This window comes from Schistocerca gregaria, chromosome 2 (assembly GCF_023897955.1).
Source record: "Schistocerca gregaria isolate iqSchGreg1 chromosome 2, iqSchGreg1.2, whole genome shotgun sequence".
Classification (NCBI taxonomy): domain Eukaryota; kingdom Metazoa; phylum Arthropoda; class Insecta; order Orthoptera; family Acrididae; genus Schistocerca; species Schistocerca gregaria.
The window spans coordinates 389,294,477-389,312,906 of record NC_064921.1 but is presented as its reverse complement, the minus strand read 5'-3'; the positions used below and the strand labels follow the sequence as shown (position 1 = coordinate 389,312,906).

At 38.9% G+C, this 18,430-nt stretch overlaps 1 protein-coding gene across 21 annotated transcripts in view; it reads left to right on the top strand.

Moving 5' to 3' along the window:
* Window positions 1–18,430, top strand: part of LOC126321101 (zinc finger CCCH domain-containing protein 13-like) — a 229,314-nt gene that overhangs the window by 179,504 nt on the left and 31,380 nt on the right. For 9 of the 21 annotated variants that reach the window (XM_049994147.1, XM_049994156.1, XM_049994155.1 and 6 more), the window contains exon 15: window positions 8,714–8,815. The exons of the other annotated variants lie outside the window; for them this stretch is intronic. In XM_049994147.1, coding sequence (XP_049850104.1) covers window positions 8,714–8,815 — 102 coding nt within the window. The remainder of the gene's footprint in view (window positions 1–8,713; window positions 8,816–18,430) is intronic. 21 annotated transcript variants of the gene reach the window in all.

Sequence of the window (18,430 nt, the reverse complement as noted above, 5' to 3'; positions counted from 1 at the left end):
TCCTCTTGTGTACACAAACTTGTGTGAGGCCTTGCGTTGTCATGGAGAAGGAGAAGTTCATTTGCATTTTTGCGTTGACAAACATGCTGAAATCATTTCTTCAGTTTTCTGAGGGTAGTACGATACACTTCAAAGTTGATCTTTGCCCTATGAGGAAGGAGATCAAACAGAATAACCCCTTCAGAATCCCAGAACACCATCACTATGACTTTACTGTTTGAGGGTGCCCCATTGAACTTTTTCTTTTGAGGAGAGGTGGTGTGACGCCACTCCTTAAATTGCCGTTTTAATTACGGTGTGAAGTAATGAACCCATATTGTGTCACCTTTGATTATGTTTGACAAAAAATTGTCACAATCAGCCTTGTAGTGTGCAAGCAATTCTGCCCAGATGGACCTTCATTGCTCTTCACGGTCTTCTGTTAGGTGGTGAGGAAGCTAGTGGGCACACATGTTTGAGTAGCCCAACTGGTGGACGAGTGTGTCAGCACTACCAACAGAGATGTCCAGTCATACAGCAAGACATTTGATTATGATACATCAGTCACCTTGAAGGAGAGTGTCCACATGTCCTACATTGCTGGAGTCACGGCTGTGTCTGGCTGGCAAGCATGCGGGAGATTAGATAGGTTTGCCCGACCTTTTTACAACTACGACAGACCCCATGCCCAACAACATGGTGTTTTTGTTCATTGCCAGGTCTCCATTGACATTCTGCAAGTGTCTATTAATATGTGTGATGCGGTATTTTTCCACCAAATGGAACTGTAACAGCACTCTGCTTGGAATGCACCTCCATTACAGACACCATGTTGAAGGCTGTGTATAGCAACACCATTTATCAGAGCTTCATGAAACTCTAGGGGCTGATGCAGGAATATTCCACGATGTCCCACAGCGAATTCCACATTTTTTCCAACCAAAATTGGCCAAGAAAAATATGTGTCGCATTACTTATTGAATGCCCTTTGTAGAAGTATAGTATCAGAGAATTGAATTTGGTGGTTACCTGGTCCGAGTGCATGATCTGCTGCTGCCAATTTACCTTCATTCCCCAGATAATAGATCGTAAGCCAGGTTTTAATTCTTTTCTTTGTAGTTCATATGTACACTTGTCCATATGTGCAAGGAATTCGGTATAACCCTGTTGTGACAAGTGGTAGTGGTATGGTTAGTTAGGAAAAAAAAAAAAATTATGTGTAGGTCCACAGTTAAACTTGATTTCAGTATTATATTGGTGATTTGATAAGTGAGATTAAACAGATAGTTGTATAAAAACAGCTTCAGTATTTATAGTTTACATCTTACAACATGTATTTAGTAGAAAATGAAGGTACTCATTGAAATATGCAATGGTTTCATACCTGGAATGGTTTCACACCTTGTTATGCAGTTCTGAGAAGAAATAATTGGGAGCATTTGGGAAAGCATGATTGTGAGGGTTCTGAAAATTGTTTTTGGGTGTGACAGTCATATGAGACCTTAGTTTTCACAAAAAAGGTTGTATTGAGTAGTAATACTACAGATATTTTGAATGTTGTAAACGGAGGATGACATACACAGGTTTAGAAATAATGCAAATTTTAATCTTTTGTTTATCATTGTTGTGTAAATGAAAAAAGCAAAGAACATGTATAAAATATTTTCTTTGAAATTGTAATTTTTCGATCACAGTTGTTATGCAAGTAGTATAAACATTAATAGTTGCTCTTACTATTTCCAAGATTGACTTCATTGATTTCTCCCAGACATCTGTAACTAGTTAGACACAAAAGAAGGAAAGACCCTTGTACACATGAGTGTATAATTTGTTACTTCTTCTAGGATTCATTTCTCCCCTCAGTAATATGCTATAGGGTGGATAATAATTTGTACCTTCTATTGTTCACAATAAAGTACCAGTACATTTATTAAATAATGTGTCATTGTAATCTCTCAAGTTTGTTGATAGATTAATGGTGTACATTTGGGTGTACAAGTCAGTTCCTGTTTTCATTAGAAACACAATGTTTCGACTAATGAACCAGTAATCTTCATCAGGTGCTGCAAGTTATGCTCTTATGTCTACACACTACTTGGTTGTTGAAGTCCATGCAGTGAGTACATGTAATGGCATAACTCACAGCACCTGAAAACTTATTGATGATCTGTGAAAATGTGTTTAGAAAGGAAATAGCAACAAGTTTGTGCACCTATAATTGAACCACTAATATGTAGGTGCTTGCACAAATAGCAGTAAATAAGTGATTTTCTGTAGTAGGGGACACATCTTGGTTGTCTGAGAAATATTAGGAAAAGAATATGACCAAAAAAACTGATTAATACAGTTAATTTTTTATGCAACTGCTGTATGAATTTTAAAAGTTGGATGGAGCAGGGCACAACATTGATTCCTTTAAATATTAAAAAAGACATGATTTTGAACACTCATGTAACTTTATCCAAAGCTCCGTAAACTTGTATTCCCTTTTATAGTATGATGTAATTGGATAGAGAAAAAAATCTACTCTCCAATCAGCGACAGGAGAACATACGCACAAGATAGCTTAACTTATGCAAGCTTTTGGAGCCAGTAGCTCCATCTTCCGGCAGAAGAGTTGAAGGGGAAGGAAGAGGGGTGAAAGGAAAGGACTGGAGAATTTCAGGAAAAGGGGTACAGTTCAGAAAAGTCACCAAGTACCCCAGGTCAGGGGAGACATACCTGACAGAATGAGGAGAACTGCACCAGACGAGATTTGAAAACCTGAGAGCTTAAAGGTGGAAGACAGGGTACTATGCAAAACACAGATTACTTCTAAAACATCATTTACAAGTTAATATGAGTGAAAAGCTAAGTGTATTGAATGTAACAGAGGTGGGAGGGGGAAGACGAAAAATAGATAGGTCACAAAATGAAAGATGTATAAAACTGTAAAGGTGTGAAGGAAGGAGTAGTTACTGTGAAGAAATGTTGAGGTGGAAGGAATTAAAATACATTAAAACCAGGTGGGTGGTGAGGACCAAGGACACATTCTAGCACCAGTTCCTACCTGTGGAGTTCTGAGAAACTGGTGTCTGGGGGAAGAATCTAGATGGTGCATGTGGTGAAACAGGCACTTAGGTAATGACTGTCGTATTGTAGAGCATGCTCTGCAACAGGATTTTGTGTGTTGCCAGAACACGCTCTATGCATATGCCCACACCCATTCGTCCTGACTGATAACTGGATGGTAATCATGCCGATGTAAAAGGCTAAACTTTTTACATAACAGCTGATATATGGTATGTGTCATTTCAAACGTGGCTCTCCCTTTGATAATATTTCCTAGATCATCTGAAATCCGTGCCCATCCCACTCCCACCACACACCTTGCTTGTCACCATTGATGCCATCTCCCTCTGTACCAACAGCCCCCAGGTACATGGTCTATCTGCTGCTGAACATTGCTTCAGTCAGCACCCACCTGATTCCAAACCTGTGACTGTTCACCTTCATCAACTTTATACTCACCAACAACTACTTCATCTTTGAGTGGACCAAGCAAGATAGTGCAGTGATTAGCATGCTGGACTCGCATTCGGAAGGGCGATGGTTCAAACCCACATCCGATTCTCCATGACTTTCCTAAATTGCTTCAGGCAAATGACAGGATGGTTCCTTTAAAGGGCACTACCAACTTCCTTCCCCATCCTTCCCTAATTGGATGGGACAGGTTACCTCACTGTGTGGCCCCCTACCCCAAATCTGCCAACCAACCAAGCTTTTGGGGCATACATACAAACAGAGTAGGGGCACAGCCATGGGAACCAGGATGGTTCCTTCTTGTGCCAGCTTTTTCATGGTTCACTTGGAGGAGGCTTTCCTGGGATCCATAAGCCTTCAATCCCTGATTTGGTTTAAATACATTGATTACATCTTTGCCATATGAACTCATGGTGAGGCTGATCTGTTAAAATTCCAGTGATCTAAACACCTTCTTCCAATTAAATTTCACATGGTCCTATTCTGAATCCCCCTGCACTTTCCTTAATACTGATCTCATCCATACCAAAGTCCACATTTCTGTCTACATTAAACCTACTAACAAACAACAATACTTACAGTTTGACAGGTACCATCATTTCCATATCAAACATTCCCTCCCATACAACCTTGGCATTCGAGGAAAATGTATTTGTTCGGATGCAGACTCTTTACAGCAATACACCACCACCCTCACGTCAGTCTTCACTGGACATAATTACACCACCAACCAAGTTCAAAAACAGATATCCCTGGGGCTATCACACTACTTGCCACTCAGTATTATCCAGGTCTTGAATGTATTAATCAGCCACTTTTAAAAGGCCATGACTTTCTAAATTCATGCCCTGAAATGAGATCCATTTTGTTTGAGATTTTTCCCACCGAACTTGGAATAGATTTTCATTGCCCTCTCCATATCTGCAATTTCCCTGTCAGACCATATGCTTCATCTGCACCCATCTCTCTACCCTATGGTTCCTATCCCTGTGACTGTCCCTTCTGCAAGACTTGCCCTATAAACCCTCCTACCACCTCCTATACAAGCCTTGTAACTGGCAAAACATGTACTATCAAAGGTGAAATGACATGTCATGTACCAGCTGTTATCTAAACACATCCGTTATGTTGGCATGAGTACCACCCAATTATCAGTCAGGACGAATGGGCATAACCAGAGGGCATATACTGGCAACGCACAATATGTTGTTGCAGAGTATGCTCTACTACATGACAGACGTGATCTTTGTACCTGTTTCGCCACATGAACCATCTGGATTCTTCCCTCTGACACCACTTTCTCAGAACTCCTTTGGTGGGAACATGTCCTTGGTTCTTGCAACCCACCTGGCCTTAATTTACATTAATTCCTTCTGTCTCAGCATTTCTTCACACTAACAACTCGTTTCTTCATTCTGTTGTAGTTTCCTACAGCTTTCAATTTTTGGCTTTCCACTTTTTTCGCCATCCCTCCTCCCATCTCTTTTACATACAATGCTCTTAGCTTTTCACTCTAATTAACTAGTGCACGATATTTTAGTTGTAATCTCTGTCTTTCATATTACCCTATCTTCCACCTTTAAGCTCTCAGGTTTTCAAATCTCATCCAGTGCAGACCCAAATGATCAATCTTTCCTTCTCATCCTGTCCAGTAAGTGCACCTGACCCAGGGTTCTGGGTGACATTTCCAAACTCTACCCCTTTTCCACCACCCGAGGTCTAGGGGTAGCGTCTTTAATAATCAGTAATCAAAACATCATCAGTCCCGGGTTCAAAACCCACCTCTGGTTAAATTTTGATAAATAATTAGCATTGACGGCCGAAGACTTCTGGCATAAGAAGTCACCCTCGTTCTGTCAAGGGCCTTGTCAAAGAGGGCGGAGGAGCAGACAGAGATTCAGAGCACTGTCTTGTCCTAGGGGTGGGGAAACTGTCCCTAAAGGCAGAAGAATAAGCAATGATCAATGGCATGAGATCACAGAAAACAATGGAAACCACTGTATTAAAGACACATAACATATATCCAAAGGACATGTGTACTGAAAAAATGTCATGTTGATCTCTCCACTGGCAAAAGATTCTGGAATAGTCCCCCATTCGGATTTCTAATCACAGTGTGGAATGTCAGAAGCTTGAACATGGTAGGGAAGCTAGAAAATATGAAAAGAGAAATACAAAGGCTCAAGCTAAAAATAGTAGGGGTCAGTGAAGTGAAATGGAAAGAAGTCAAGGATTTCTGGTCTGATGCCAACAGTAGCAGAAAATGGTATAACAGGAGTAGTATTTGTAATGAATTGGAAGGTAGGGCAGAGGGTGTGTTACTGTGAACAGTAGGGTTGTTCTTGTCAGAATCCACAGCAAACCAACACCGACAACAATAGTTCAGGTATAAGTGGTGATGTCACAGGCTGAAGATAAGGAGATAGGGAAAGTATATGAAGATATTGGAAGGATAGTACAGTGTGTAAAGGAAGATGAAAATCTAATAGTCATGGTGAACTGGAATGCAGTTGTAGGGGAAGGAGCAGGAGAAAAGGTTACAGGAGAATATGGGCTTTGTACAAGAAATGAGAGGAGAAAAACTAATTGAGTCCTGCAATAAATTTCAGCTATTAATAGCAAATACTCTGTTCAAGAATCACAAGATATGGAAATACACTTGGAAAATACCGGGTGATACAGGAAGATTTCAGTTAGATTACATCATGGTCAGACAGAGATTCCAAAATCAGTTACTGGATTGTAAGACTTACCCAGGAGCAGATACAGATTCAAATCGCAAGTAGTAGGTTGAAGTTAAAGAGTATAGTCACGAAGAATCAGCACACAAAGAAGTGGAATACAGAAGTATTAAGGAATGACGAGATATGCTTGCAGTTCTCTAAGGTTATAGATACACCTATAAGGCATAACTCTGTAGGTAATACAGTGGAAGATGAATGGATATCTCTAAAAAGGACAATCATGGAAGTTGGAAAGAAAAACATAGGTGCAATGAAGGTAAATGTGAAGAAAAAATACTTCAGTTGAGTGACAAAAGAAGGAAGTACAAAAATATTCAGTCACATGCAGGAACACAGAAATACAAGTCACTGAGGAATGAAATAACTAGGAAGTTCAGGGAAGCTAAGACAAAATGGCTGCATGAACAATATGAAGAAATCGAAAACGAAATGATTGTTGGAATGACTGAGTCACCACATAGAAAAGTCCAAACAACCTTTGGCGAAACTGAAAGCAAGGGTGGTGGTAACATTAAGAGTGCAATGGGAATTCCATTGTTAAATGCAGAGGAGAAAGCAGATAGATGGAAAGAGTACATTGAAGGTCTCTATTTGGGGGAAGTTTTGTCTGATGTAATAGAAGAAGAAACAAGAATTGATTTAGAAGAGATGGGGGATACAGTATTAGAATCAGAATTTAAGAGAGCTTTGGAGGACTTAAGATCAAACAAGGCAGAAGGAAGAGAAAACATTCCATCGGAATTTCTAAAATGAATAGGGGAAGCAGCAGCAAAATGTATTCAAGTGGGTGGGTAGAATGTATGAATCTGGTGACATATCATCTTTCGGAAAAAGATCATCAACACAATTCCGAAGACTGCAAGGGCAGAGAATTGCAAGAATTATCGCACAATCAGCTTAACAGCTCTTGCATTCAAGTTGCTGACAAGAATAATATACAGAAGAATGGAAAAGAAAATTGAGGATGTGTTAGACGATAATCAGTTTGGATTTAGGAAAGGTAAATGCACCAGAGAGGCAATTCTGATGTCACAGTTGATAAAGGAAGTGAGACTAAAGAAAAATCAAGGCACATTTATAGGCTTTCCTGACATGAGAAAGGCATTTGGCAATGTAAAATGGTGCAAGATGTTTGAAATTCTGAGAAGAACCAAGAGGGAATAATAAGAGTGAATGAGCAAGAACGAAGTGCTCAGATTAAAAAGTCTGTCAGACAGGAATGTAGCCTTTTGCCCTATTTTTCAATCTATACATTAAAGAAGCAAAAATGGAAATAAAAGAAAGATTCCAGAGTGAAATTAAAGTGGAAGGTGAAAGGATAATAATGATTTGATTCACGGATAACATTACTATGCTGAGTGAAAGTGAAGAAGATTACATGGTATGCTGAATGGAATGAACAGTCTAATGAGTACAGAATACGGACTGATCATAAATCGAAGAAAGACAAAAGTAATGAGAAGTAGCAGAAATGAGAACAGCGAGAAACTTAGCATCTGGATTGTTGATCATAAAGTAGATGAAGTTAAGGAATTATGCCACCCAGGCAGCAAAATAACCAGTGACAGATGGAACAAGGAGGACATCAAAAGCAAACTAGCACTGGCAAAAGGGGCATTCCTGGCCAAGAGAAGTCTGCTAGTACCAAACATAGGCCTTAATTTGAGGAAGAAATTTCTGAGAATGTACATTTGGAACACAGCATTGTATGGTAGTGAAACATGGGCTGTGGGAAAACCAGAACAGAAGGGAATCGAAGAATTTGTGATGTGGTGCTACGGACGAATGTTGAAAATTAGGTGGACTGATAAGGTAAGAAATGAGGAGGCTCTGCACATAATCGGAGAGGAAAGGAAAGTGTGGAAAACATTGACAAGGAGAAGGGACAGGATGATAGGACATCACTTAAGACATGAGGGAATGACTTCCATGGAACTAGAGGGAGCTGTAGAGGGCAAAAACTGTAGAGGAAGACAGAGATTGGAATACAACAAGCAAATAATTGAGGACGTGTGTTACAAGTGCTGCTCTGAGATGCGGCTGGCATTTGTGGCAGACCACATCAAACCAGTCAGAAGACTGATGACTCAAAAACAACCTTTTCCTAAACTACTCCAGTCCTTTTCCTTCAGCCCTCTTCCTTCTCCCTCAGTTCTTCTGCTGGAAGGAAGAGCGACTGGCTCTGAAAGCTTGCATAAGTTAAACATTTTTGCTTGTGTCTTCTCCTGCTGCTGCTTGGTGAGTAGATATTTTTTTTATCTATCCAGTTACATTATATTGTCAATAACTAATTATTTTCTTTTATGGTCTGAAAAAATTATTCACAAGTTAATGGGAAGCTGTTATAGAATGAGTTTTTTTAACTATAAAATGCAATACCTTTCATTTTTTAATCTCATTTACTATTTGTATGAGCTTAAATGATTAAAACATCAGTTATGTAGATGAGAGGACTGTGCCATTGGCAGGTGGAGGAGCTGGCAACAGTGGATAATGAAGGACCTGGCCTCCCACACAGTAGTGAGGAGGCTGCCGGTGATCTGTTCTCCAGAGCCCAGGATGATGATTCAGTAAGGCACCTTGCATGGTGATTGGTGGAAGACAGTAGTAGTTTGTTCTGGCATGTGTCAGTTTCCCTGTATGACCTCATCATGTTTTTGCAGTCGCCAGCAAATGTACAGCTGTGCCAGGATTAATCTTTTCCTCGATGATTTTCCTGTAGGACGCAACCCCACCTGCCCAGAACCCTCTTTCCCTCACTGTCTCACAACCAAACCTGCAGTATTCTCTTCACCTTCTTACCTTTTGCTCAACTTTTGGAAATGCCTTGCTGAAATTTGGTATTCTTCCTGGTAGTTGTAAGTTCATGTCAGTTTTAATGGGAATCAGAGCTGTTTTTATCTCTTGTTTGCTGTAGTTTGTGGACTGTACTCACACACATGAATAGATTATACCTACAGGCAGCAGAAATTGACTAAGGGCCAAAACCAAGATCAGTTGTGAATATTGAGTTAACAGTAGCAGTGTTCCCTTTATTTAGAACTGTGGGACACAAATGTTGTGCTTGTTTAGTGTTCAGTATCTTGCGTGTAGAGATTGCTCTCGGGAGTGTAGTTAATCATATATCTGCTATCTTTCTTATCTTCCTTGTACCCCTTTGTCCCAGAAGCAAGAATGTTTGTTTTCAAAAGCTTGATATTTATTGTTGTCAGACCTGCCCCAGTTTCTGCTGTTACCTGGGTTAACTTTTTTTGGGTTCTGTTAATAGACTTTTTTTGTAACCTCCATCTTTAAAAGACTGTAGCTTAGATTTCATTCCTGTTCAGCATGAATAACTGCTTAAAGCATAGAGCTGAGCATGTTACAGTTTGTTTCTGAATTTGGAACTTTCATTTAAATTGGTTTCACTATTCTTTTTTAAAATAACAAATGAATTATTTCAATTTGGTACACTAAGTAAGTGACAGCTTCCCCCAAACTTCAAAATTTTAACACTGCTTCTTATTGCCAGTACTTTTTTAATTTTATTTTAAATACATGTCTGTTTCAATTGAGAGATGTGAAACAGTGTGTTTTGGCAGAAAAGGAAGAGTGAGTTTCAGATACAAGTGAAAATTAAGCTCTCTTGTATGTCACACTTCTATTATTTGTGAACTCATTCTTCACAGAGTCATTTATTCTTATAAAAATTACACTTCATATTATGGTTACATTTTGAGATTTTTTAACTGTGCAAAAGCTCACCCAGTCCACAAATTTTGTTTTGAATGTCTTGTTTTCAAGTGAAGTTAAGGGGTTGACATCTATAATGGCTTGTTTAGTAGATTCTGCTAACCAAAACTTCAAGAAATTACGGGAAAACTCAGTAAATTATTCTCTCAATCTTTTATGAGTCTCTCCCCCTTTCATATGTAATTATCACCAGTCATTCAGCAATCTTACTCTGTTCTACACACACACACACACACACACACACACACAACAGAAGTTTTGCTTTGCACACCCTGTTTGGTCAGCCCATTATGACAGTAGCTCCAAAAAACTTTAATATTTATCCAGGCGTAAGAAGCTACGAACGTCCAAACTCAAGTCATAGAGCTCTTGTAAGTCGGTAAACCGTAGTTTATGAAGTATGAGTTAACACTTGATTATTAGCCAAGTTTTTTTGAAAGGAGTGTGCACCTGTAAATTTGTTGATGAGGGTGTCATCTATTTTCCATTTAATAATGATTGATTCCTTGAATAAAGTTCACTTTGTGGCTCCATTATATTAAGAAACAACAATGGAAAGTGTAGATTTTTGCTCACCGCCCAGAAGAGTTGTTGAGTCACAGATGGGCACAATGAAATAGATTGCTACAGTATTAAGATGTCAGTCAGAGACCTCCTTCTGAAACGGAAAATACACACATTAATACAACCACAACCGACACACATTTGGCCACTGTCTCTGGGCACTAGGGTTCAACTGCAACTTTGTCTGATGTGAGCAGAAATTCGGTGGGATACATGGTGAAGGTAAGGAGTGTGTGCTGCTTGTAGGACATGTGTGGTTCAGGGACATGGTGGGGACAGGCTGCTAGGTGCAGTGCTGGGAGGGTGGACAGATAGGAAGGGGCGAGGGGAAGAGGAGAGAAGTAGAGGAGGGGACAGACTAATAGGTGCATTGATGGAGACGGGTGTAGTGCTGGAGTGGGAGGAGGAAAGCAAATAGGTGGGTGGAGTACAGGGACTAGCGAAGGTTGAGTCCAAGGAGGTAATGGGAATGTAGGATATTTTGTAGGGAGAGTTCAGAAAAGGTGGTGTTGGTAGGAAGAATCCAGATGACACAGGTTGTGAAGCAGTTGTTAAAGTGAAACTCATTATGTTGGGCAACATATTCCACTACTGGGTGGTCCACCTGTTTCTTGGCCATATTTTGGTGGTGGCCATTCATGCAGACAGGCAGCTTGTTAATTGTCATGCCCTCGTAGAAAGAAGCACAGTGGCTGCAGCTTAGTTTGTACTCACATGGCTGGTTTCACAGGTAGGCCTCCTTTGGGCAAAAGAGGAAATGTTTGTGACAGGACTGGAGTAGATGGTAGTTGGAGGATGTATGATACAGGTTTTGCATCTAGATGCCATGAGGCAATAGGCTGGTAGCAGGGGTGGAATAGGGATGGACAAAGATATTGCATATGTTTGTTGGGTGCAGAGTAACCACTGTGGAAGGGGTGGTGAGAATAGTGAGCATGGCAAGAGATAATCGAAACCCTGGTGGAAAACGATTCTGTTGCTGTAGTCCTGGCTGGTACTAGGTCATGAGAGGAGTGCCCCTGTGTTGCTGGGCAGTGGGTTTGTAGGTGGTGGTAAGTGACTGGAGAGACAAGGCATAGGAATCTTTTTCTAGACAAGGGTTTGGGGGGAGGGGGGGGGGGATTTTGGCGTATGGAGACCTCATTGAGGTGATTTGCATATTTGGAAAAGGGTTACTCATTGCTGCAGATACAGTGACCATGGGTAGTTAGGCTGTGTGGAAGGGACTACTTGGTGTGGAATGGGTGGATGAGGAGGAGGAAGTATTGTTGATGGTTGGTAGATTTGATGTGGATGGCAGTACTGATTTGGCCATGCTTGAGATGGAGGTTGACCCCAAGAAATATGGCTTGTTGGGTTGAGGAGGACCAGGCGAAGCGAATGGGAGAGAATATTCAGGATATAACGACCCTGTTGGTATTCCTCCAGGCTTCGTATATTGGGTCACAGTCTCTTCTTACTTTTCGAACAAACATTCCATGCAGGTAACCTCATAAAATAATTCCTCCAGGGATAGTGTGATTACTGTTTCAAGTGAGAATATCAGTTGTTTAGGGGCGACAAATTGTAATTTATCCAAACATTCGGTAAAAATTAACACCTTTGGCAACATTCAGTATTTCAATCTATATGCCACAATTTGCTGCCAATTGCTTCCACACTGAAACTCAAGCAACAACTGATCACAGTGTGGACATGTTATAAAAGCATTAAGACTGCTACTGACCAGTGCCAGCAAATGTGATATCTTAGCTCAGCTGCCTTTGTCCTGGCTTAGAGCCCAACTACAAGTAACTTGCACCACAACAGTAACTGGTCCCCAATGTATTGCCAAAAAGCAGAGATTAACTTATACTGGTAGCTATGGCTACAATATGCTCAATGGAGAAATCCCCCCCCCCCCACACACACACACACACTGCCATGTGAGGACACTACCCTCACAACGAGGAATGTGAACAGGGTGCACTCACTGTTGGACCAGATGATGAAGATGTCATCAGTGGATCTGAACCAGATGAGCGCATTGGGTTTCTGGATGGTCCATGAACAGCTTGGTTTAGGGTGGTGCCATCTTGGTGCCCATTGCTGTACCACAGATTTGTTTGTAGGCGATGATGCTTTCAAAGGAGAAGTAATTGTTAAGTGGGGCTATAGTTGGTCATGGTGGCCAGAACATTGTTAATTTACTTTTTGTCATGATGATTGATGAAGTATGAATTCTTGTTGAAAATTGACTGTGTCTGGAAAATATTCGTGAAAAGATGTACTTTATGAGATATTTTGAAGAGTCATGAAAGTCAAACCATGTTTTGAAAACAACTTCCTGTGTACAATTAAAAGACAGAATTTTTCTCTTTATATTCACTAATTTTTTTCTGCTCAGCAATTTAACATAATGAAAAATGCAAGGCCCTGCTATTCAGTGATCATAATATGTATTGCAGTGAAGAAAACATCTTTATTTAGCATGTGCCTTTGTCAAAAATGTGACGTGTGTGATTATGAATATTTGTCGAGTTTATAAGTAACAAATTTGTAAAGCTTTTGCTTACTGATTGCAATCAATGAGAAGCTATAGTTGAGTGTAGTTGTCAAAACAGTTTGCCGCAAGTATAGTAACATGTGACAAGTTTCTCTGCCAGCAAGGAATGGCAGCTCTGTTCTTGTGTGTTACTGCAATGTTCTTTGTATTCATTGGTCATTGCTATTCTAGGCAGCAAGGTGCAGACATTTATAAATATGTGAAATACAGCTCTTAATAAGTGTGTAACTGTGTTGTACACCATGTAAAAGTAAATGAGAAATGGAACTGTCTTATGCAGTCACTATGTAGTATAAGTTTGGCAGGACAAAGTGGTGATTTAAAATGGACTAAAAAACTAATTTTTGCTGATGCCTGTGATCTCATCAATTAAAAGTTATTGAAATCATACTTGCAGGCATATAAGTCCTTACTTGTCTGATTTCACAAAAATCTATTTATTGTGGACTTTGTCTTTTACACACACACACACACACACACACACACACACACACACACACACACACATTCTCTTTCAGATGACATTAGACCCATAATAATTATTTCTGCTATCCCATTAAATTCTTCATTATTTCTCAGCCAACTGTCAGAAAAACAATTCAATATCCTACAATAATGAACTGGATGTTGTACTCATGTAATTGAAAAGATGTTTGTATTTCTAATTTTAGATCTTCAGCATTCAGTGTCCTGGTTACATACATTATGCTGTGAAAGTACAGTAGTACAGTATATTGTAGGATGTCACAGGTGTTTCAGTTATTTTATATTTATATCATTCCTACTTTGTGTTATCTAAATAATTCTTTGCTGTACAGCATGTACCATGTACACATGAATAACGTGCGCATATTTTTTCCCAGATTTAAGGACAAAAAAAGTGGACTGCGTGGATTAATTGCTATATGGTTGGTATTACTCCATCTCCAACAATAGGGCCCATTATATTGTAATGTTATTGCGGTCTCAGTCTGTGGTGCATCAATAGCATGCTATAAGTGATGTATTAACCACAATTTAACTTCTTACAAGTTATTATTGCTCTTATACAGCTAAATAGACACTTAACTGAAGAATCCGAAATGCTATTACACATATTCCAATAGATGTTACTCACTTCCATTAATTAACGAGAAAAACTACATTATGCTTTTGTCGCCATTCTTTGATACTGCCCTACTTACATTTCATAGGTAGATTTCAAGATACTGACTTTATCATTATTTGATCTTCAACACTAACATATTTGTTGATTAATTCAAGAAATTACTGTATATAAGGTTGGCCTCAGTTCCATCCAATGAATTTGTGATACCAAATTTTTGGAAGGATTTTTCACAAACCAGTGGTACCAGAATGGAGTCCCATGCACATTTCACCCACTCACAAATCTGGGACAGATCCAGCCACTTCGATTTTTTCGCTCAGCATGAACTTGCGTTTTTCATCGGCTATACATTATTTCAGGTCAGTGATTTATACACACTTCTAATTGTTGCAAGATGGAAAATTACCAAGTCAGTTTTCCCTTTTTGTAACTTTCCTTGCACTTCTTCAGTTGTGTGGCCGTGAAAGCTGCCCGGGACCAGTATGTTTAGTGAATTCACTAATGCACCAGTGTGACATTGCCAAACATGCATCACCCATTGAACCACTAGGTCCTTGTCCATCCGCTCTTTTGGATTCACTTTCACCATTGTGCTCTTGCCTGGTATATGTGGAATAGTTTCCCATTTTAATATCATGGACGTTACACAAAGCATCACTGTACACCATTGCTTCTCTTTGCTGACAGTTTGTACCAGAACACTAGATTCTCCTTTCCTGTCCATGGTATTGTTGAGCAGCACCTCAAAATAGACAGGCATTTGATCTGTGTTACCAATTTGTAGTAATATGTCAGAATATTCGCAGCACAAATTTATTATCTAGCAATGAAGATTCATTACTTTTCATTGTAATTGCCTGGAAGCCATTGAGTGACGATAGTTTTCCTCTGAAAGCCTAAACCATTGGGACTAGAAAAGGTGCATTTCAGTAGTCACCATGCCTGCTTATTGTTGCTTCTCATCTACATGATTACAGAGCCTTTTTTTCAAGGCCTGGATGCTTCACTTTTTATCTGTGAAATACCTGGTGATTACTGTTATTTTTTGAACCCACATTTTGTTTTTTCACCAGTCACAAATACAACCCTCACTTACATCATACTTTCTTCCTGCTGCATGATTTCCAATGTTCCCTGTTTGTTCAATAATTTTAAATTTTTCTTTAGCTTTTTATGAATGAGAACTTGTAGTCATAATTAACAAGTTAATGTGTGGTTAATACTTCACTTCCAGTGAACTATTGATGTGACACAGACTGAGATTGCAACAATGCTATAGTATAACGGAATCTGTCGTTGGAGGTTGAGCTGTACCAACTTTATTACAATGAATCCGTGCACTCAGGTTTTTTTGTCCTTAAATTCAGGAAAAAAGATGTGCTGATTATTCACATATCTACAATAATAATTATAATGCCTTTGTTCATCTTGAAATGGTAGTATGAATCAGATTTTTGCTCATAAAACAGAAGTCAAGTTTTTTTGTATGAAGCCTTCCTTTAATACAATTTGCCACTTTATAGTCCTGACACTTTTCATAAAAGCCACTATACAGTTTGTAATGGAGGGTATTTCAGACACACATTAGTAACTTCCTGTAGTATTTCATTTGTATATGGAGTGAGAGGGAAAAAAGAATGTCTGTAATCATCAGTAAATATCCTGATCTCCCTTTAACTTATTTTTGTAAGTCTTATGCAAGATATTCAATGGAAGCACTTTTATTTTTGCGGTCCCTCTTTAAATACTGGTTCTATAAATTTCTCCAACAGTGTTGTGCAAGAACAACAATGCCTTTCTTCCAAGGATTCACATCCTGTGCTTCCCTGATACACTTTCATAAAGATTTTCCTGATGTATTTCAATCTTAGGGGCATGCCTCTGGATTTGTTTTATGTATGCCTGTCATACCTATTTGATAATGACTTCAAACAGTTGAACACTAAGAACTGTTCATAGTAGCATCTTGAAGCAGTTTTCTTTATAGGTGCACCACACTGTGCTCTTATTCCTCCCAAAAATCTGAATTTTCCACGTCCTTCTCCACTATTGGATTAACATGTTGGTCACATTTCAAACTGCTATGTGACATTACTCCCAGGAATTGCAAACAGTGTAATAAATTCCAAGAATTTAGTACAGATTTCTGTGATCAGTCACTGGGAGTGAAATACCTTCTATGATTAATCATTTATATATGTTTAGAACTTCAGCAGTATATATAAGAATATACAGCCTACAGTTGCAGGTTAACTTTATCGGTTACCTAGGTTTCAACGTTAGTAATAACGTCTTCTTCAGAACCTGCAAAAAGTTTAATAATAATGTGCAAGTAAATTATATTAGATATAGTCATCCTACAGGATGCAACGTGTAATACTTACATAAAATATTATTTAAATGTTTGCCTAAAACAAGCCATGTCCTAAGTCAACTTTATAAACCTTGATGCATAACCATAAGGCTTTGTCACTTCTATTAAACAAGCTGTAGCAAATTCACTTTAAGCCCGTTGTATGGGCCTTGTCGTGTGACTAGAGACTGCGGACCGCTAGGACTTCACGGTCTGCCTCACAGAGGGCGGTGCGCATGCGCGAGACGTATAGAATCAAACTCTTATTACGCAAGCGTCAGATAACATTTTTGCTGTTAATTAATTTTATACTTTACTATTGTAAGTTAATTACAGTATCCAGCATGACTATGTTTTACATTCTACTACAGAGCCTTATAAACTGACCAACAAATCTCGTATGAACATCTGTAAGAAAGGTTCTATTATTACAGAAACTGTAATGGTCACATGCATAATGAATTATTGTAAACCTAATATAGGCTGTATGCCTTCGAAGTATGCCCTATTTTTTAGATACAGTTGATCATTCAGTAAATTGCCTCTATCTGTAATTAGGTGTGCATAAATATGTAGTTCCTCAAGCGTGTCGAGTCTATATCCCTTAACTTCATGATGTAGTAGCTCTATGTCACGTAAAGGTTTAGGTGTATGTGCCATTTGCACCAGATGTTCCGCAAAGGCTGACCACCGTGTTCCTACGCCTTTATTGGAAGATGTTCTTTAAACCTTATTGCTATAGCTCTGCCTGTTTGACCTATGTAATAATATGGGCAATCATCACACATAATCTTATATACGCCTGATTTTGCTGACTTATCACAGTCTTTCTCAAGTGTATGAACCAAATTTCGCTTTGAACTGTTATTCGTTGAGAAGGAAATTTTAAAACCTGAATTTTTCAACAGGTGCCCTATCTTGTAGGAGACGTTACCTATATAAGGAACTGACAACCATTTCTTGGTCTGATCTTGGGTTTGAGTATTTGTGTTTCCTAAAGTCGTTGTCCTTTTTCGCTTTTTCTTATGATACAATTGCCTCACTATCTTTGGATCATAGCCATTATTCTGTGCAATACTCTCGGAATTTGTAATTCTTTTTCGAGGTTGACATCTGACAACGGGATAGAAATCACCCAATGAATACTAGAATAGAAAAACGCCATTTTATGCGCTTGGGGGTGGGTTGAATTGGCGGGGATGATGTCTGAATAAGTTCCCTTCCGGAATATGTTGAACTCTATTTTAGCATCTTTAATAGCCAATGTTAAATCAAGATAATTTAGTGATCTATCAGCTGATTCCAATTCTTGTGCGAATTTTATTTTTTCATGTAGACTGTTAAACGTTGCGAAAATTTGCTTTATTCCTTCTGGAGAGTTATTAACCAGTAGAAGAATATCGTCCATGTATTTTGCATAAAAGATGATGATGTTCACTAATTCCAGGTAACTTCGAAAAAAAAAACAAATTCCAGGGAAGTTATAAAAATTTCAGACATGATACATGCAAGTGGACTCCCCATAGCTAGGCCACATGGCTGTGAATATAATTTTTTATTGAATGAAAAATTATTGTATTGAAGAGTCATTCTAAGAAGTAACATTAGCTCATCAATTTCTATGGTGGATAAGTTTTTGTGGTACTTTAAGTTTTGTTGTATAATGTTCAAGGTCTGATCCACTGGTACGTTTGTGTACAAGCTAATGATGTCAAATAACACCAATTTGGTATTTTCGGAACATGTTACGGTTTTAAGACTGTTGGCTAGGTCCACTGAATTTTTAATCGAAAAATTATTTTGAAACACCAAATATTCTTTAATTTTATAATGTAAGTGTCTCGCTAATATATGATAAGCACTATTGGTGCTATCCACAATAG